This window comes from Salvia miltiorrhiza, chromosome 2 (genome assembly GCF_028751815.1).
Source record: "Salvia miltiorrhiza cultivar Shanhuang (shh) chromosome 2, IMPLAD_Smil_shh, whole genome shotgun sequence".
NCBI classification, from domain to species: domain Eukaryota; kingdom Viridiplantae; phylum Streptophyta; class Magnoliopsida; order Lamiales; family Lamiaceae; genus Salvia; species Salvia miltiorrhiza.
This window is the reverse complement of record NC_080388.1, coordinates 66,351,760-66,372,801: the sequence shown is the minus strand read 5'-3', so window position 1 is coordinate 66,372,801 and position 21,042 is coordinate 66,351,760. Positions and strand designations below refer to the sequence as shown.

Genomic DNA, 21,042 nt, shown 5'->3' with positions numbered 1-21,042 from the left:
AAAAATACCCAAATTTACCATTTTACCCCTTCAAACACCACCCTTTAAATTTTTTTCGCATTTCACAACCTAGTGGAATTCACAATCAGAATTTTTTGATTGTGAATTCACAACCAGAATTTATTTTGGTTGTGAATTTGAGTTTTAAAGTTTGAATTCATAACTAAAAACATTAGTTGTGTATTCACAACTAGCAATAGAGTTGGTTGTGAATTCGAGATTTAAAACTCTAATTCACAACTAACACTAGCAATTCAGCCGTGAATTCATCAAACTGGTTGTGAATTCTCGAATTCACAATCAAAGCAACTAGCTGTAAATTCGAGCTTTAAAACTCGAATTCACAACCAGGATTTGTTTTGGTTGTGAATTCAAGTAGTTGTGAATTTGAATTCACAACCAGAACTAAAACAACTAATTGTGAATTCAAATTTTAAATTTTGAATTCACAACCAGTAATAGAGTTGGTTGTGAATTAATAGATCTGGTTGTGAATTCAATAATATTTAGTTGTGAATGCATAGATCTGATTATGAATTTAAGAATATCAAGTTGTAAATTCATAATTGTGAATCAAGAACATTAATCAATGTTCAATCCTAATCTCCAAACCTCTCTCTCAGAGAAAAAGAGCACAATTAATTAGCAACAAAAGCCAAATTAAGAAAAAATAATTACACTAATTTAAATCCCTAAACATATTTCCAGTCTGAAATCATTCAATAAAACCAAATTAAGAAAACAGAACATAGCCAATAAAAGGTAAGCTGTCAGCAACTATAACAAACTCGAAAATCAATATGTTCAAAAAAACAAAAAACGCTTAAAATCGTACCACTACTTTTCATCACTCCATAATTTCAGCATACGAGCCCTAAAGAAAATTAAATCTTTAAACATGAAAACATGCACTCGGCGCTGTTGGTAAGAGCCGGCGTCGTGGAGTCTAGAATCGTGGTTGCTGAACATGATGTGGCGGATTTGAAGTAGCAAATTAGGTTTTGAGTTTGCAGAGAGTTGCGATGTACACCGAAGTTAACAAGGTTCATCCTTCCTCTCGGCCGCCGTGAGATCTACATCCTCGGCGGCGCCGTATCCGTCGTGCAGCAATTGGTCGGAGAGAGAGAGTACAAAATGAGAGAGAGACCAAGAGGGGAAAGATGGGATTTTGTGTGGGTAATTTTTTAAATTTTAATCTTAGGGGCAGTTTAATCCTTTAACATAAAAAATGGGTATTAACTTTCATCTATTGACTCTATATTTTATGAAAACAAACGGGATATGATTTTGCATGCATATGTAGTGATTAAGAATTTTTTGAAACAAAAAAGGGTAAAGTTTTATTTTTTCTTTTAACATATGATCGATGAAGGGGTATGATTTTGCATATATATATATGCAGTGACTAAGAATTTTCTAAAACAAAAAAGGGTAAATTTTTATTTTTTTTTCTTTAACACATGATCGATGAAGGGGTTATGATTTTGAATGTATATGTAGTGATTAAGAATTTTCTGAAACAAAAACATAAAAGCTAATATTTAAAATAAATTAGAACGTCCATTCGTGCAATGCACGACGAACATCGAAATTAAATGACATATTTAAATAAAAAAAATATAAATTTAAATATAAACAAATGAAAAATATGTTTTATAACAAAATAAAATAAAATAATCCACATTAATTGCTCAATAAAATCTTGAATTTGAAACGTATATTTTTAATTTTGTATAAAGTACCGTTAATTGTAATTTGATAATGAAAATTGACATTACACATTATTATTCTCATTATTATTATTATTGAGTATTAAGCGTCATCATAATAAATAAATCAATATTTTCATACACAAATATAAATAAAAAGTTGTAAAATGTTAATGAAGAGAGAAAAAATAAAATATTTTTAACTTTAATTTTTCATGATTTATTCATTTTAAATTTATTTTTGATGATTTTTTTATATCATATTAAAGATTTTTTCACGAACTTAAATTTAAGATGTACTCCCTCCGTCCCACAAATCTTGACACGTTTGGTTTCGACACGGGAATTAAGGAGTTGTAGATTAGTGTTTTAAGTGTGTAGTTAATAAAGTATAGGAGAAAGAATGTAATAAAAATGATAAAGTAGGAGAGAGAAAATAATAAAAGTGATAAAGTAAAAAAGAGAAGGTAATAATTATTACCTTATTTAGAAATATGTCAAGATTCGTGAGACGGAAGGAGTAGTATATTAAGTATTTTTTTTCATGAATTAATTTTGGTGATGTTTATAAAAAAATTAAAGAAAAAAATAAAGAGAAAAATAGTGAGAAAAAAAAAATTAATGAAAGAAGAGAGAAGAATGGAGGGAAAAGTTGGAAGGAAAAAACTCATTTTTTATATATTATATAGATTTAAATTTAACTAGAAAGTAATATGATAGAAATTTAGTGAAATGAACCTTAAATAATTGCAGATTCAATTTTACAAAAAAATCGAAAAATGAAGAATGGCAAAGTTGATAACCTATGGGTGGCACTCGCATCCAGACCTAGACTCGCATTCTGATCCAAATCCTGACTCGAACCGCGTAAATGATACTATTAAGTTATACAAATGATACGGTCTGTAATTGACACTATTCTGCTATACAAATGACATTGCGTATAAATGACACTGTGTATAATTGATACTATTCAAAAATATAATTAGGGTTAATTGCCTGTAAATCCATAACGTATACACGGAATTGGTTTTTGCACCTAATTTGAAAAATTCGCTTCTAAATACATAACCTTTCCTTTTTGTCTGGTTTTTTTCCGATGATCGGTTTTTTTTCACGCCGGCGCCGGAATTGACTATGTGGCAGCTGGAATTAACACTGTGACAGCCGGGAATTGACACCTAAGCTTATTATTGACATGTGGAAAAAAAATAATTAAAAAAACAAACAAAAAACATACATCATCATCTTCCCCAATCTCCCCCACCCCAAACCCTAATCTCCCCTCCCCCACCCACCGCCGCCACCCTCAGCTGCCGGCGACGGCGCCCGCTGCCCCCCGCCCCCTCCCCTTCCCCTTCCCCGCCTCGGTGCCCCTCCCTCTTCCCACCTCGCTGCCTCCCTCCCCTTCCCCACCTCGGCGCCCCTCCTCCTCCCGACCTCGACAGCGCGGCGGACGAGCTCCAGGGCTCGGCAGTGACGTCAGCCTAAACACAATCTCAAATTTCTTTTTAGACATTCCCAAGAATCAACTACACACCAAGAACGCACGCAGAAAGAAAGTGCAGCGAAATTAAAGAACGCGGCAGTGCGCAGAATTAAAGAACGCGGAGGCGATGATTTAACAGATATTCCAGGGCTTTTCTCCCCGCGGCGGCGATTTAACAGAAGTCGTCGAATCCACTGGAAATTTCAGGGCGGCGGCGCGACGATTTAACAAATAGAAACTAGGGGACTTCTCCCTGCGACTGGCGCCGCTGTCAGCCACGGCCGCCGCCTCGCTCTCTCTCCTCTCTCATCTCCCAACGCACACACACAGACGGGCGACGCGAAGAAAATCAACAGCCGCCTCTGATGCCCCTCGTCCCTCGCCCTCAAACTTCGTTTTTCGGCGTCGATAGTCAACAGACCACCATCGTCGTTTGATTTTCGGAGGAGAGGTGGCGGTGCCTGCGTCTGGTGACGTGTGGTGGGTGGGGGGGAGAGGGGAGGAAGGGGGAAGAAGATGGTGTCACGATGGGGATTTTGTTTTTTTTTTTTTGTTTTTGTTTTTTTTATTCCACATGTCATAAATTGGCTTAGGTGTTAATTTTCGACTGCCACAGTGTTAATTCCGGCTGCCACATAGTTAATTCCGGCGCCGGCGTGAAAAAAAAACGGTCATCGGACAAAAACCAGACAAAAATGAAAGGTTATGTATTTAGAAGCGGAATTTTTAAATTATGTGCAAAAATCAATTCCGTGTAAACGTTAGGAATTTACAGGCAATTATCCCATATAATTAAAACTATAAGTTTGTAAATGATACTATAATATTATAAATGACACTATAAGATTGAAAATGACACTATAATATTTTAAAGTGTTAAAGTGTCATTTATATAACCAAATTATGTCAATTATAGGCAGTGTCATTTGTATAACCGAATAGTGTCATTTACACGATTTGGGTTAGTATGCGGATTCGGATCGAAATGTGGGTTAGGGTCTGGATGCGGGTCAATTTAATTGTACGGTACACCCTATTGTACCTAAATTTTTATGTATAAATAATACTCCCTCCGTCCACGAATTAAAGCCCCATTTGAGGGTGGGCACGGAGACTAAGAAAGCTGAAAAATGTGTTGTGGATGAAATATAAGGGTAGTTGACTAAAGTGATAAAGTAGTTGACTAAAGTGTTAAAGGTGTTGTGTGATGGGTCCACTAGTGATAAAGTGTAATAAATATAGAATATAAAAATGATAAAGTTGTTGTAAGGTGGGTCCATTAGTGGCAAAGGGTAGTAAATATATGAAAAAAAGAAGAGTAAAAAGGTACATAAAGCACAATAGGGCATTAATTGGTGGACAAAAATTTAAGTGCAAGTAGGGCTTTAATTCGTGGACGGTGGGAACACCATTAATCATAATTAACGTGCATCTTAATTATGATAATAGTAATTTATAAAGGTGCCATCATTATTCTCTCCATCATTATCTTCGTGATTAAAAATTTCGAACATGTGATTCAATTGAGGCACACATCAAAGTAATATGAAATGTACACTTTTTGTCCTTCTCTATAGTCATTTTGTCACGTATTCAAGTTCAAGCGCGTGGACATAAGTTTCTAGACTTTATACTAAACTCGACCACTACCAATAGTTTAACTTACTTTGCTATTAATTAGTTTGATCTTCGAACTATTTTAGATTCTTTTTTAGATTCACAACCATAATATGTGGTTGCATATAAAATATTCCTAAATCCTACCTAAATAATATTATTTTAATTGAAGTAGAAGATTGAAATCCATGTATCCTTATAAATGAAAAAAATAATACTATTATTAAATTACAATCCTCGAATAAATCACACCATCGGCTAAATCGTCTCATCGTGTTCTTCCAGTTTGCTACCAAACCGGTAGACCTTGCTAATATGATAGTTTCCGTGGTGGTACTTTTGGGTGTTTTTCATAAACGCAAGCAGTGAAAAAATTACGATATAAAAAAATAAGCTAGAATTTATTGATGATATTCACCCCATGTCAAACAATTTGTGTGTGTATATATACATATTTATGTGTGGTGCGTGTGTGTGGACACACTCTCTCTATATGTTATCACTAATAATTTGGCCTCTAAAATTGGCATGGAATATCGAAGCGCGCATATTCTTTTATTTAGTTGACCAACCTCCAAAATTTTTGTTTAATTTCTAAATTTTGGCCCCTTATATATAGAGTTACTTTTCATCTATTAAGTTTGTTACAACATTCAAACGCATGAAAGTAATTAACATGCAATTGAAATATAAAATACTAGTCGGTACTTTCAAATTCACATAGTCCACTCTTAAACTGGTTCTTTCTATTTTAGCTTTTTAATAATTATTCGTCAATTTTTCTACAATTAAAATTAACATAATACATCAAAGAAACGTTAATAAACCCGATTAATAAAATTACAAATAATAATACATATTAGAAATGGAATTATTACAGATGATACATAGAGACACACAACAAAAGTACAAGTATGCATATACATACATAAAAGACATATGTGTTTATGTGTAAAGGGAGAGACATAACTGATCCATTCTTGGGATTGAATCCCACTTGCACCTACAGCAGGAATCAAACAGCATCTCCCATCTCTTTTGTTTTTGCATATAAACAGCAAAATCTATCCATTTTTTTATTTTTCTTTTTTCTTACACATTTTTAAGAATCTTTTCTCATGAAAGAATCCTATGCTTTTTTTGTGCTTCAACCACTATTTCACTTTTTATTTTCCAACAGTCACTTTTTTTTTGGGATTCAAGAATTTACTGAACGACAAAACTACAAAAGCAACACTTAAAAAAATACGTACTATAAATTCAAGATTTTTCTTGATTCCCATGTACTTATTATCTTTGTGCAAAAACATTCTCTGCAACTCCTGTTTCATTTTTATTTATTTTTTCTTTAAATTTCTTTTTGGATTGAAAAGAGATGTATCAATACGAACTTTCTTTTTCAGACAGATAACTTTTATACTTTCTATGAACTTAGAACAAGATTTGTGTGTCACCATCTTGAAAATGGTTCGATTCCCTTTTCCAGTCTTGTTTATTTAATTAAGTTCAAACTTTTCAATATCATGCAATCAATATAGGAAAAAGTGCATGCATATGCAGATCATGAGGGAGGTGCAACGATGTACTCCAACTAAGCACCATCGTTCGATTACCTTTTATTTGCAGTCTTGAACCCAATCTCTTATTTCATCTCAATTATATCAGCTTACATAGCATGAATAAAAAAACTAAAAAATAAATATAAGAAGAAACTTTAGTGTATATATATATATATATATAGGGGGAAGTTCTATGAAAACACAAAGTTAAATAGAGAATAGAGACATGATCTTATTCATTGATTTCGTGAGATCGGATGGATGAGATTCACTACCATATCTAATGTTGATATACAACAAACGAAGGGTGTTATATATGTCCAAGGGTAAGTTTGTACTTCTAGAGATATTATAACCGAAAAGTACATTAAATAGGCTATATCAAAGCATTTTATGAATGGAAATTTCGGAACTGCCGTACGTTACATATTACAAGCTCAATATCTCATATCACTCTTAGTTCTGAAAATCATTAGCTTAGCCCATATGTTTTCTAAAAGTCGCCATTATGTTTGCAGTTGTCACATGGATAAACATGCTGTATTTTTTCCACCTAATTCATACGAATATAACAAATTCATAACAGATTAAAACTCTCAGTAAGATATATGCACATATCTAACATTTGAGACACACATCTAAATTATTCTGATGCAGGTTTACATGAATATTAACATTAACTTTAAAATTGCATATTAATTGAATTAATTTATATGACCTTGGAATCTAGTGAACATATGTTTGAACATTTTTTTTATGGTAATGAACATCAATGTGAACATACTTCTTATAGTGTTCGTACACATAATAATGAATTACTACGGTTCTTGAATTATTATGCATTTTATTGTTATAGTTATGAATTTTGTCAATTTATTTTTGCAGTTTTGCTTATAAAAGATATTTAACCTTTTCATGATGAATGTAACGGGAAACTTATATGTGATGAACTGTGGGATGGTATGAACATGTTGAACGAACATACACATAAAATGTTACATTTTTAGCGCACATGCATGTTCATATTTGTGTTCGTTGAATATTTTATTCAGTATATGTGTTAGTTGAACGTGTTATAATAGATTTCAGAATTTCATCGTTCGTACTTGTGCATGTGTTTTTATATGTTCGTTGAACAAATTGGTGTGTGTTTGTGTTCGTTTCACATGTTATATGAAATTTGGACTCTATTTTAAGTACTTGCAAAATTATGGTATTTTTTGGCCATATTTAGGGTGAATTGAGCAAATATCGCCCACTTTTTGGGGTCAAACATGTGGACTCCATCGTGTTTTTACTTGTTTGACCTTTCGAAGAGGATTTTTCTTCCATTTGGGTGAAGAGTTACTTAAAATCACATAAATAACTGCAAATCTCGTCCTTTGATCAATTCATATCTAATGATCCACATTCGGTCTCTTATCTCTATATAAAAAGTGGGTATGGTTGAAGCCAACCCTATATATATATATATATATATATAATGGCATTTCAAGAAATTATTTAAACTTAAAGAGCTAATTGACTTATGTTTTTTTAAAATCCAACTTAAACTAATTAAGGTTGTCATATATTCTTGCAAGGTAAAATCTCCAACGTAGAAGCTACACAGATCACATCTATAAATAGATAACAAAGCAGATGGTTCCAAAAAGTAAAAATGAATTATAGACAATTTCTCCCTAGCTACATGGTTAATTTTGCAGCGCTAGCTAGCCTCCCTATATATTCAAACTCATAATTCAACTATATATCAATAATGAAGAATTGAGTTAGTAAAATAAGCATGAATGAGCCGAAGAGCACTTATATATAGGGTTTTTCAAGTCTGAAGATTTAACAAAATGATCCAAGATGAATGAAGAAAAGTAGAGAAAAAAATTGGGTTGAGCATGGGTGCATCACTGTTGGTTTGTGATACGGGTGGGGGCCCGACTACAGTTGGGTCGCACCAACCAACACATGCCTTACCAAGATTTGGGGTTTTGGTTATGGTTTTCATCACAAGAATTACTATTGATGCAGCTGTCAAAACCAGTGAGGCTTAGAATGTCGTTTTGCGACAATGGCCTTAATCCTAGGAAATCCCTCGTCAAATTGTCGCCGCCTTCGTTCCCACTTGCGCTTGCATGGAATCTGTGATGATGTTGCTCGAAGTCCACGTGGCTGAATCCCGGCCCTTGATGGAATCCGGCGTTGTTCATCATCATCATCTGATCATGAAGCTGAAGGGGGGCAGCTTTATCTGCATACGAGGCCAACCCGTGGTCACGTGAGGGGCCAAACCCGTCTGGAGTCACGTGACCGGCTCTCGAGAATGCGACACCGAATGGGGATGGGAATTGTTGGGAGCTGGATTTCGCTCCCATTTGGGCCGCTTTTTGCAGCAAAGCGGTGGCGGAGACATGCGCTGCAGGCGGCGGCAGGTAGTGGTGGTGGTAGGGTGGGAGCACGGTGGGGCCGAGGCTACTGGTAGGGTTAGGGTTTGAGTTTTGGGGGAAGTCTTGAAAATCTTCAAGGATTAATGATGATGGCGGTGGTCCAATGATAGGCGAGCAAGACAGCCATGGTGGAATTTCATGTTTTAGGATGAGGTTTTGATGCTCTTTCTTTATTGAAAAAGGCGTGTTGTCTTGTGATGTAAATTGCAGCGGGTTGGATCTAGCGCTCTCTTGAGCTAAAGCGTCGCAAAAGGCTCTGTGCGTGATAAAACTATCTCTCCTGCAAATTGCAATATCAAACATCTACACTTATAATTTCCCAACTACCTTATGATATAACAATGATTAATGAAAGCAACCTGGAGAAGAGGGTTCCGCACTCGCATCTATACTCGCGGGTGCCGCAGATTTTGGAATGCGCTTTCCAATCGGACTGAACGGCGTATTTCTTGGAGCATTTGTCGCACTTCCACTTCTTCTCGCCGTGTTTCCTGTAGAAATGCTTCTTGATTCCGGTGAGATCGCCCAACGCCCTCGAAGCCTCGTGATGAACGCACCCCATTTCTGGGCAGATGTACACTTTTCTTCGGACTTCCTTCTTCGATTTCTGCTTCAACTTCCATGGCAGGTTGTGCCCTCTTCTGTGCAGTTGCAGATTTTGGTCTCTCTTGAACCCTTTGTTGCATACATCACACACAAATCTGTTTGTTGCCATCAGGGTTCTCGGTGATAGAGCTATCACTTCAGCTCCAGGGTCTACACACACACAGACTAAGTTATCTATCTACACAGGGAATATTCTTAATTTCATGATTTAATTTAATTAATTACCTGGATGGCCTGGCTGATTTCTCTTTTTCTTCATTGGCTGTTGAGAGCTGTTTTCATTGTTTGAAGAGAAGCTAGCTTCACCAGATGCACAAGTCAAATTTGACATATTTTCTTCCATACCTGCTCGGACGCCGGAATTTTCACCAGCTTCAAAATGGAGCTGCCCGACGCCTTGAATCAGTTTAATTTTTTTCTTCAAATATTAACTTTCTAACATAACTAGATCTCTAATTTTTTTTTTCTTAGGTATAAGATAAGAGATATTTGAGATCTAAGGAATAAAATACTAACCTAGAAAAGGGCTAATTAAAGTAGGTGAAAAATGGTGCAAGAAATCAGGTGGAAAGTGGCAGAAGAAATACTTTAATTTTGTTTCTTTGTTTGAAGCTCTTCCAAAAAAACTTCAACCACTGTCTTCTCTTGATGATGGCTTCTTCTTCCTCCTTCACTTTGGATTCACCACAGAAGACAACCTTAATTCTAGAGAGAGAGAGAGAGAGATGAAGCAAACCTGTCTGCACACAGACTAATTCACCATCTTTTATCAATGGCTTTTTCTTGATAAAACCAAGGCAATCCAATTATAGGCATGCATGTAAGAACAAACACATGAAACCATCTTCAAACACATCGAATTTTTTTCTCTCTCTATATATATTGTTTATCTTTTGGGGGAGAGAGAAAGAGAGAGAGAGAGAGATGTGGATGAGAAGGAAGCCCTGCAAAATCATCCACCCTTAGCCCAAGGAAAAAAACAATATACAGCCCTATGGCTAAACTCTGACGTGCACTTTCTGTCTTTACCTTTGTTCTCTTCTCCTAAAATTTCCACCTTTTTCTTCCTTCCACTTATCTGCTTTACTTAAATTTACAATTTATTGAAAATATAAACCCTTTTCTGAGATCAAAATTCAAATAATGTATGGCATTTTGCCTCCATCGATCCGTCTGTTGATACATATAGTTCTTTTGTTAATTTGTATTGAATAATTCAGTTATATTGTGTGGCATTTTATCGTGAAAACGTACATTTTATGAAAGATTATATTTTGCCTTCATCTCTCCCATGTGGGGGTTCATAAAGGAAATAGCTAGAAATATGATTTAGTGGAAAATCGTCCAATACGTTTCAATTTTAGTGAAATATGTCTAATTATGATATTCATTTGAAAATTAAGTATTTATTTGAGAATGACAAAAATTTTATAAAATTAATCAAGTGTTATTGTGTTACATACTAAAATACAAATTTAATGTTTAGCGAGACTGAACAAATAACAAAGTCAATTATGAACGAAGTCAATCTTGAACGGTGTTAGCAAAATCAGTCCGAACCATAAGAACAATTAGCAGATCTGAAAACACATGTCAGATCTGAAACCCCTGAAAAAGGAATTGACAATCCTGAAAGACAAAATATATATAATCTGAATATATTTTATATTATACTAGACTAAGTACTTTTTTTTTACTGATATTTTTTTTATTGAGATTTAGTCAAAAAGATTTTAATGAGATTTGAGCCATTAAACTTTTGTTAATGGACCCTTGATATTATATTTTAATTTTAAGTTTAGTTGACATGCTATAAAAAAGAGACCTTACGCTAATAAATTCATAAGTGATTGAACCTATCAAATTTCTCCTTTCTTTCTCTACAAGCCCCATAAAATTCATGTCATGTTCTTATAGTTCAATCTTATTTTTTTTCATAATGGCTGTTGAAATAGAAACTCTGACTCATCAAGAAGTATAATATTTTTACAGAACCAAAAAATATTTTATACTTCAAAATTAATGATAATAATCTGAGCGCGTGCAGTGTGTGTTAGCGAAGTTTTCTTTGTTCTAGAAAACTCATTATATTATTTTACCAAAATCATAGTAAGTCGATCTATATCTATGTACATATATAATTAATACTACTATATGCGTAACATGCATTTATATTCCTAATAATACAAATAATATATTAGTATTACTATATGCGTAACATGCATTTATATTCCTAATAATAAAAATAATATATTAGTATTTGTTTGTTTCTTGAAACTATATATATTATATATTTATATACATACAGACTATACAGTACCGGTTACCAGTTACGACACTACTGTAAGAGCATCCACAACAGATCTCTCAAAATTTTACTCCTAAAAATACTCTTAAAGTCTTCCCTAAATTATTTTTAACCTCTATTTTACAATTGCACACATCAACTCTCCAATTTTCATTATCTATTTTATAATTTTAGGATTAGATTTAGGGGGGGGGGGGGGAGTGTAAATTTAGGATTAAATTTGAGGGGGTGAAATTTTTGTGTGGACCCAACTTAATATAGGTGATCTGTTGAATGATCATTTTATCTCACTTTTTATTATTTTAGCTCAAATTTAAAGTTAGGATTACTTTTGAGAGATCTGTTATGGATGCTCTAAAGACTTATATATACTTCCTCACTTATATTATACAACCATTATGTACTTTTCCAATATCAATTTATATTTATATTTTTAAATTAGCAATTTCATAGGTACATACATCAAACGAGGTAGATCGATCTTATTATGATAATATACGTGTGCTAGGACTTGATGGTAATTATTGTAATTAATAATTATCTATATATATATATAGGGGTGGGCAAAAATAAAAACACCTCTTAAAATATAAAATAATTGAATATATGTGTGTGTGGGGGGGGGGGGGGGTTGGGTAATATAAAAACTAAAGTTATGTGCAGTGATGCGATTCTTATTGTATTTTATAATAGTTAAAAACACCTCTTAAAATATAAAATAAGAATATATGTGTGTGTGGGGGGGGGGGGGGGCGGTTGGGTAATATAAAAACTAAAGTTATGTGCAGTGATGCGATTCTTATTGTATTTTATAATAGTTGTGTTTGTATTTTTACATTTATCATCTTTCTATATTATATACAAATTAAATTGTTAAAATCCGTACATACATAATATATGAAAATAAGAAATATAAGAGTGTAAATCCAACTATTATATAAGTATAACTAAGTCAATATATATCTTTATATATATAAAAAGCAAAGTAAATGTAAATAAATTCAATTAGAAGGGTGTAATTGGAATTGAAAAAAATTATAAAATCCACAATCAATTAAATGTTGACTACACTTTGAAGAAAAGAAAAAAAAAACTGCATCAAATCATAACCGCCTAATTGCAATATTGTAAGACAATATAATTTCTTCTTTTTCGTATTTTGTAGAGATCACAATTTTCTTATTTTCATGCAATTATATTTCGGAAAAAATATGTTATATATATTTTGAATGAAAGGTCACGAAATTATCATTAATTAGATATATGATATGTTAAAAATAAATTTAAAATGAGCAAGTTATTACAATTTAATGTTTTAATATATTAAATTATTTATATTTAAGTAGTGATATTTTTTTAAACTAAAATCTGTATTTCAAATTTCTTTAAGTTACATTTTTCCCCTAATTTTAATATTTTAAAATATATTTAAGTAGTGATTGTTGATCTTGGTCTTTTCGTTTTTTTTTTCTTTTCCATTTTTTTCTTTTGAATTCTTTTTTGTTTATATATATTATGGAATGGTTTCAATGAGATCCCTCACATATGGTGAGATCTTAGAATAATTTGTAGGTATTGATTTAATGTATCTTATGACTAATATTTATCTGAAGTGAACGAAATTTTACTTGAGTTTGAATTCTAGAAGAAGCGAAAATTTTACCAATTTTTTGAATATTATTATTCAACACTATATATATTGGTTTATTCATTATTCTCACGTCTCCCTATATAAGTGATACAATATCTATATGTACATATGTTATATTTTTGTATAAATTATATTGATTATATGAAAATATTAGATTAATTTGCAAATAAAAAATTTGATATTAAATTTTAATTTTACTAATTTACATTAATAATTATAAAAATATATGTACAACCTACACGAATCATAATCGCCGCGCATCGCGCGGGAGATGCACTAGTTATAATAACGAGTACGTGAATGCTTGATTGCGCTATATTTGGTAAGTATTATATATAATTGTGAATAAATTATTTTTGTATAATTATTGTCTTAATTAGAAAGTTGATACATCTTTTTACGTATATAAAACTATATGCAGTATGATATGTAATTAATATTATATTCAATGTCACAAATTCGATGGTACCATGTCGATCAATCAAGAAAATGATTGATTATCTTGTTAATGAATTAAGATTATAAATAAAAGGTTCCCCCCATTTTTTTTCTTCCAAAGATCATAATTAAGTGTCATACGATTCGATCACTTTAACACGAAATGGTCACTGTTCCATTTTAATCAATCCACGTAACACCTGTATAAATCTAGGGAAATAATTAATCCGGCAACCTTATTCATATAGTTCAATTTTGTATCATCATGATTAATAGTAATAAGAGAAGTTAAAAAGTAAAATACTGTATTTTGTCATTTTCCTGTTTTATTCTTCATTGTTTTTTTTTAAATAAAAAATAAAAAATTCCCTGCCCATCCGAAGTCCCAACGTGATCTTCCATCTCACTGTCATAATAAATTATTTTAAAATATGTTTAATAAAATTATAATCCCTAAATTGATTAAAACATAAAATAAATTATTATGGGCCTTTTGTAAAAATACATTTAGATTATCTTTTTCTGCAATGTTTGTATAATTAAAATACATCTTTCATTGCTATCATAATAAAACGTCGAAAATAGATATCCTAGAATTTTTCTTAAATAGACTAATCAATATTTGCAATTTTGCAACGATCGGAGTTTTCTTTAGTACGCTGACTAACCATTTATATTTAATTTATATCATAGATTCCATTTAACTTCTATTGGGATTATATGATTAGTGGAATAAGTTGTGATATAAAAGTCATGAGTTTGAACGTCGACGACAAATACCATCTATGATCTATACGGCCTAATTAATCGAATTACTCATTAAGAAAAACATTTCTATTAGTGACAAGAAGTTTGATAGCTAATATTTGTGTTATAAAAATTAATGATATTTAAAAGTGTAATTATTAGTGATTAATTACATCATCAAATATCACTATTTTTGATGGCACGCATAATAGCTATCAAATCTCATGTCACTAGTGGAATTTTTTTTGTAGTGACGGTAGGCATATTCACGTCCCCTTGGGATGGCCTAGTGGTTAGGGTGGTTGCCTGTTGTCCAAGAGGTCTAGAGTACTCTCGGCCACAATAACCACTAGGTGGAGTGTGTGTGTGGTTTGTATTATTTATAATGTAATTTCATAAAAAAAAGGCATATTCACTAATTTTTTTGGTCGTGGGTGTTGGAGAGTCGAGTTGGGGTTTTTAAGAGCTTTGGTGCGCTGGACTCTAACCTTGACTCGATCGGGCTTCGTTGGTGTTGTTTTGTTCTTCACGTTTCCTACTCTTGCACGAGCGTTCTTCTCATCTTTTTATGGTGAGGTGTTTCCCCTTTTCTTTGCGGTTCTTTTGTTTGTTGCGTCTGTTGTTTTCGTCTCTCTTTGTATGGTCGACCAGAGCCGGGGAGACTTGGGGGCGATGGTTCGGTCGAAGCTCCTGAAGTCTTCTCATCTCAGCTCTCCCACCATTTTTTATTTTCCGTTTATTGCTTTGTATTTAGACGGGTACTCTTTTTTCTCTCTAAGGTTTCCCATTGGATTTTACTTAGAGATGTTTTAATGAGGCTCGGCTCTTTCCTTTGTTAAGGGTTTTTTGTTTTTCGCTTTTTTGCTTCAATAAAATTTTAATTCAGCATCATACTGACTGCAAATAACAAAAATAAACCAAAAATATAATATTACAGAGTTGGTTCCGATAAAATTTTAAGAGTTTCTTTTCCGTAATATATGGTGTGATACACGAAGTACAATTATATACTTTTTGAAATATAATAAATAAAATATATATATTTTTTTATAAATTATGCAAATTCCACCTATTACGATTATTTTACCCTTTTATCACTTTAATAATCAAATTATTAATTATATTTTATAAAGATAAAAATACAAAAGGTCACCCCCAACCGACCAACAATTACCGCCGACTGATGACCATCACCGGACTTCCACCACCATCACCATCGACTGTGCAATTCACAAACCGATCCACCACCACCATCATACATACTCGATTCAATAGCTCAATGTTTCACTCGAGATTGGAGCGTCAAGTAATAGTTTAATTTAAACTATTGGTCAACCCTCGAGCATCAGGTGTCGAGCGTCGAGCAATAGTTCAATATAAACTATTGCTCGAGCATCGAGAACAACTCAATTTTGAGAGAGAGAAAGAGAGAGGCGAGACGTGGTAGCACGAAGTGACAGTAAGGAGAGGCTTGAGGTATGGCAGTGCAACGAGGCAAAAGTGCTTCAAAAGAGAATGAGATTTATGGTGATGGCGGCGAATCTTCCAAGAGATGGGGTCAGAGAGCCAGTGAAGTGTGGTGAGGCGGCTCTAGGCGAGTTCAGATGTGGCGGCGACAAGGCACAAAGGAGAGAGAGAGAGAGAGACGTGTAGGTGGTTTTTTTATTATTTTTAATCAAGGAGTATTATTTAAAGATTTTAATTTGTACAAATATTTTTCATTTAAGGATATAAATGACAAATTTTTCAAAAAGTGAGTACTCCTATTATTTAAATATTTTAATTTGTATTTTTTTTTATTTTTTTAAATAAGTAAAAAAAAAACCATTAACTCATAATTATGTAATAGCAATATCCTCTGAGCCTATCTAGGAAAATAGAATGGGGCTGGCTATCCAGCAATTAACTTTATATGCCCGAGAGATTGGGCACCTATATAAAATGTATATATTTTTCTTATATTAATTACAATTTGGCCCCTCAAAGGAAAAATAATAATTTGGACCTTTTCTTTTAGATTATATTTTTGCGCTATTCAATTATTTGATCAAACTAATTTTTTAGAATTTATTCAATTCCATATATACGAGAAGTTTGATTTTTCTGGAATGGTTAAGTGGAGATCACATGCGTCTTTCAACTTCTGTAGGACCACCAAAATTGACCACTCATAAAAGTATTAGCTTTTTGTTATTTTTACAATAGCTTCATAGTATATTACTTATAGGATGAGTTATAACTTGTTTTGCTATTAGTATTTACTTACCGTTATTATTTAGAGAACGCTTTTGAAATAGTCATTTTGAAAAAAAAATATAATATTTGATTATTAATTAAAAAAATATATAAAATTTGACAATTTTCCCCTTAATTAGGTCTGATCGAATTCCGATTTACCCGCGGGTTTGACACATATGACACTATTAATACCATATGTGCCAACCGAAAAAAATAATAATTAAGTATATGGCACTAATGACATTAATATGACTATAAGTACTATTCGTATAACACTACATAAGAAAGTATATGGCACCAATGACACTAATTAATATGACCATAAGTATCATTCGTGCAACACACTAAATGAATAATCTAAACCCTAAATGGGGAATCTAATTAATCCCTAAATGGATAATCTAAACCCTACGGGGAAGTGTTCAAAATGATCATATAGCTGTACCATCTAAATAATATCAGCACACATGTAAATGATACTAATATGACCATATATAAGTACCATTCGTATGACACTAATTGCACTAATATGGCCATAAGTATCATTCGTGCAACACTGAATATATGGCACTAATAGTGCCATGTGTGTCTAACCCGCGCACAAATCTGAATCCGACCCAAATCTGGTCCGCCCTAATTAAGGGCAAAACAGTCCTAAAACGGAAAAAAATGACCAAATTTTGTATTTTTTCAATTAGTGGCCAAATATTATGTTTTTTTTTTCAAAATGACCGTACGAGTATATTGTTTCTATTATTTATAAGTGCAAATTTTATTTCAAACATATTGTTACATGACCGTATAACGTCCCTTGAGGTAGTGACAAGGCCTCGGCTCAATTTTTATTTATCACAAGTATAAGTCATATGAGTATATAATTTTTGTTACTTTTACTATAAATATGTATAGGATTGGATTAACATAGAAACCCTTCGTAAGATAGAAATTAATGATTGTGTTAATATAGAATCATAACCTTCTTTTAATTAAGTTGTAAAATTTTATTTTCTGTTGTTGCACAGTTTAATGTTTATTATTGCACGAATAGTGTAAAGGATGAAGATTTTTTTTTAACAATTGTACGAATAATATATTGTTGCATAGTATGATATTCGTAGTTGCACAAAAGAAAGTTGTGAAATCTTTGTTATATGTTGTTGCATAGTATGATATTCATAGTTGCACAAAAAAAAAGTTGTGAAATCTTTGTTTTATGTTATTGCATAGTTTAATGTTTGTTGTTGCACGAAAAGTGTAAAGAATGGAGATTTTTTTTTTTTACAAATAATTGTAGGAATGATTGTTGCATGGTATGATATATCTAGTTGCACAAAATAAAGTTGTAAAATCTTTGTTATTTGTTGTTGCATGGTATGATATTCGTAGTTACACAAAAAAAATAGTAAAATATTGAAAGATACCTTAACCACAGGATTTGAAAAATAAATGGCCAAGATTAATTCTCATTCCTCACATTAAAATAGATTTTTATTAAAACTCCTCTCAATATATATATAGGTTCAAGAAAGAACCACTAAATAAAAGAATAACGGAGAACAATTTTCAATCATTCGATCATCAAAATCTACGGTGGATGCATCATCTTGTTGGATGAATGCAGATCTTGGGTTCGAATCCTGAAGCGAGCAATTTTTTTTAATTTTTTTGAGTGCATTAATTTTAACAGCGAATGCATTAATTTTTACAGTGGATACATTAGATTTGATGGTTCTCACATTCTCACAAATAATATAGTTCTCTTTAGAACCATACCATATATATATATATATATATATATATATATATATATATATATATATATAGGGTATGGTTCTAGAGAGAACTACATTATTTGTGAGAACGTGAGAACCATCAAATCTAATGCATTCACTGTAAAAATTAATGCATTCGCTGTTAAAATTAATGCACTCAAAAAAATAAAAAAATTGCTCCCTTCAGGATTCGAACCCAGGATCTGCATTCATCCAACAAGATGATACATCCACCGTAGATCTTGATAATCGAATGGCTGAAAATGGTTCTCCGTTCTTTTTTTATTTATGGTTCTTTCTTGAACCTCTCCCTATATATATATATATATATATATATATTAGTGAAAAGTAAACTCAGACGTTTTATATTACATGACATGAAGCTTAAATATATTAGTATCAATAAACACTACAAGAATTCAGCTCATAGACAACATAATATAGACAACATGCTTCTAAACCTGTTGTCTGTGATAACTATAGACATCTATTTAGGGCGGTCATAGACAACGGTTTTGACAACCGTTGTCTATGATAACTATAGACAACGATTTTGGAAAAACTGTTGTCTATTTAGGGCGGTCATAGACAATGGGTCACAGAATCGGCCGCCGCCAGCCACGCCGCCTCCCCCTCCTGACTCCTACCGACGACACTAGCGCCGCCGTCCTCACTATCCTCTCCCCCAGATCTGACAAAATCTCTCTCTCTCTTTCCAACAAACTTCGGCGGACGACAGCAGCCCTCCTCCGGCCGCCGCCACCGCTCGTTCTCCCTTCAAATCTTCAACCGACAGCAGCAGAGTCGCGGCCGCCGCCGTCCGTCTGCCTTGGTAAAAACCCTATATTTCTTTAGTTTCTAATTCCTTTCATTTCGTTCCCCTTTTTGTTTAAAAACTGAAATTCTCTTCTCATTTCCCTCTTTGGCAGACGGTGGTGGAGGAATTTTTGGTGGTTTGGAGGCGGAGTGAGGAAGGTTTGGAGTTGGTGGATGGGAGAGGGGCGCCGGAGGAAAGGGCGGAGGAAGGCGGAGGCAGCGCGCAGCGGAGGGTGAGAGCGTGGATAGTGTTCATAGCTTGTCCATTTGATGTTTAGAAAGAAACGACGCACCCTTTTGATTCAAATGTTGGATGAAATTTGTGATGTTGTAATATTTGATTAATAATGTTTGAATGAATGTATGGATTTTTAGTATTAATATATGTATTTTTAGTTTTCTATTATGAGTTTTTAGTATTGGTAAATATATATTTAAAAAATCAGAAAATATAAATAAATTACAAAAAAAAAGTTATTTTAAAAACCATTGTCTATATTAGAATAGACAATCCGACCGTTGTCTATTAGAGAATAGACAACGATCGGAAAACCGTTGTCTATGACCGCCCTTCAATAGACAATACTCTCATTTACAACAGTTGATTTTCTAATAGACAATGGGTTTTGTCCGTTGTCTATTGGCGTTTTTCTCGTAGTGAAATTTCTGATTTATATATGTAGTTGAAAAGTAAACTTATAGTTTTCGTAGATGTATTTAGAGGGTGTTTGTCTGAGATTATAATCTCTTCAAAACAGCTTATAAGTTGTTTAGTAGCTTATAAGTTCATTCAAAATGTTTGACAAAACAGCTTATAGTTTTTCAACTATAATTTTTTATTTTCATCATAAATCATTCAAGTTCATTTATGTTTGATTTTCTCTCTCTAATAATTTTTTTTTTCTCTAGCTTATAAGCTCAATTATCCAAACACTTTGACAACTTATAAAGTTTTAAGAAACTACAATTTATAAATTTTTATAAGTTGTTGGAGCTTATAAGCTCTTTAAAATAAGCTTAGCCAAACACCTTCTATACTCTTATTTGGTTAAGCTCTTTCTTTTTTTTTTTAGTTTAAATTATGCTAGCTGTCTTATAATCATTCAAATAATCTTTGATAAGAGACATCAAAATCATTTTCGAAAATTCTGTCGCCATTTTCCAATCGCCGAAAAACATTGTCGTGACTTTTTTCCAACCAATCAATTTTGTTTTCTAAATAATTGCTTGGAAGTGTGGTCAAGTTAAAAGTTTTACTAATAAGCAACTATAATTGTATAAATCAAACATTTCAGCAATTAAATAAAGTGTTAATACTCTGTGGGGGTCTTTCAATAATTAATTTTGATAGGTAAAAATAATAAAATTAATCCTTTATTTATTTTGATGGATTAAAATTTTGGAATATCCAAGGCTCTTTATAAATTTTACTTGATCTTTAACCCATCAAACGAGTGGGATTGGAGAAATCCTACTATTGAGTATAAAATTACTCAATCATCCATCTAACACATAAAAGATTAAAACTTAATGATTTGAAGAGTGCTGAATAGCTAAGTTTCATATTTTTTACATTTTACGTAACTCCAAAAATATTTTCACATCAATATTGCATATACGGCATTTTACTCTCTTCGTTCCACTTATAATG

At 32.6% G+C, this 21,042-nt stretch overlaps 1 protein-coding gene and 1 long non-coding RNA gene across 4 annotated transcripts; one reads left to right on the top strand and one right to left on the bottom strand.

The window, feature by feature from the left end:
- Nucleotides 1-8,165: 8,165 nt before the first annotated feature.
- Nucleotides 8,166-10,501, bottom strand: LOC131013152 (protein indeterminate-domain 7-like). Of its 3 annotated transcripts, none has more exons than XM_057941189.1 (4): nt 10,009-10,501; nt 9,647-9,806; nt 9,175-9,571; nt 8,166-9,095 (listed from the first exon to the last, which is right to left on the bottom strand). In XM_057941189.1, exons 2-4 carry the CDS (start codon nt 9,762-9,764, stop codon nt 8,342-8,344), a joined length of 1,269 nt encoding a protein of 422 aa, XP_057797172.1. In that variant the 5' UTR covers nt 9,765-9,806; nt 10,009-10,501; the 3' UTR covers nt 8,166-8,341. The 3 variants fall into 3 exon arrangements, with proteins under 3 accessions (XP_057797172.1, XP_057797173.1, XP_057797171.1); XM_057941190.1 differs by having other exon boundaries at nt 9,938-10,471; XM_057941188.1 differs by having other exon boundaries at nt 9,647-10,474.
- Nucleotides 10,502-19,198: 8,697 nt separating this feature from the next.
- LOC131013151 (uncharacterized) lies at nt 19,199-19,794 on the top strand. Its single transcript, XR_009097585.1, has 2 exons — nt 19,199-19,407; nt 19,505-19,794. It is a non-coding gene; the product is annotated as an uncharacterized LOC131013151 (long non-coding RNA).
- The last annotated feature ends 1,248 nt before the right edge of the window (nt 19,795-21,042 follow it).

Coding starts and splice junctions, on each gene's coding strand:
- LOC131013152 (XM_057941189.1), bottom strand. CDS start 9,764: ATGGAAGAAAATATGTCAAATTTGACTTGTGCATCTGGTGAAGCTAGC. Junction 9,572..9,646: donor AAATCAGCCAGGCCATCCAG/GTAATTAATTAA, acceptor GTGTGTGTGTAG/ACCCTGGAGCTGAAGTGATA. Junction 9,096..9,174: donor TGCGGAACCCTCTTCTCCAG/GTTGCTTTCATT, acceptor TGCAATTTGCAG/GAGAGATAGTTTTATCACGC.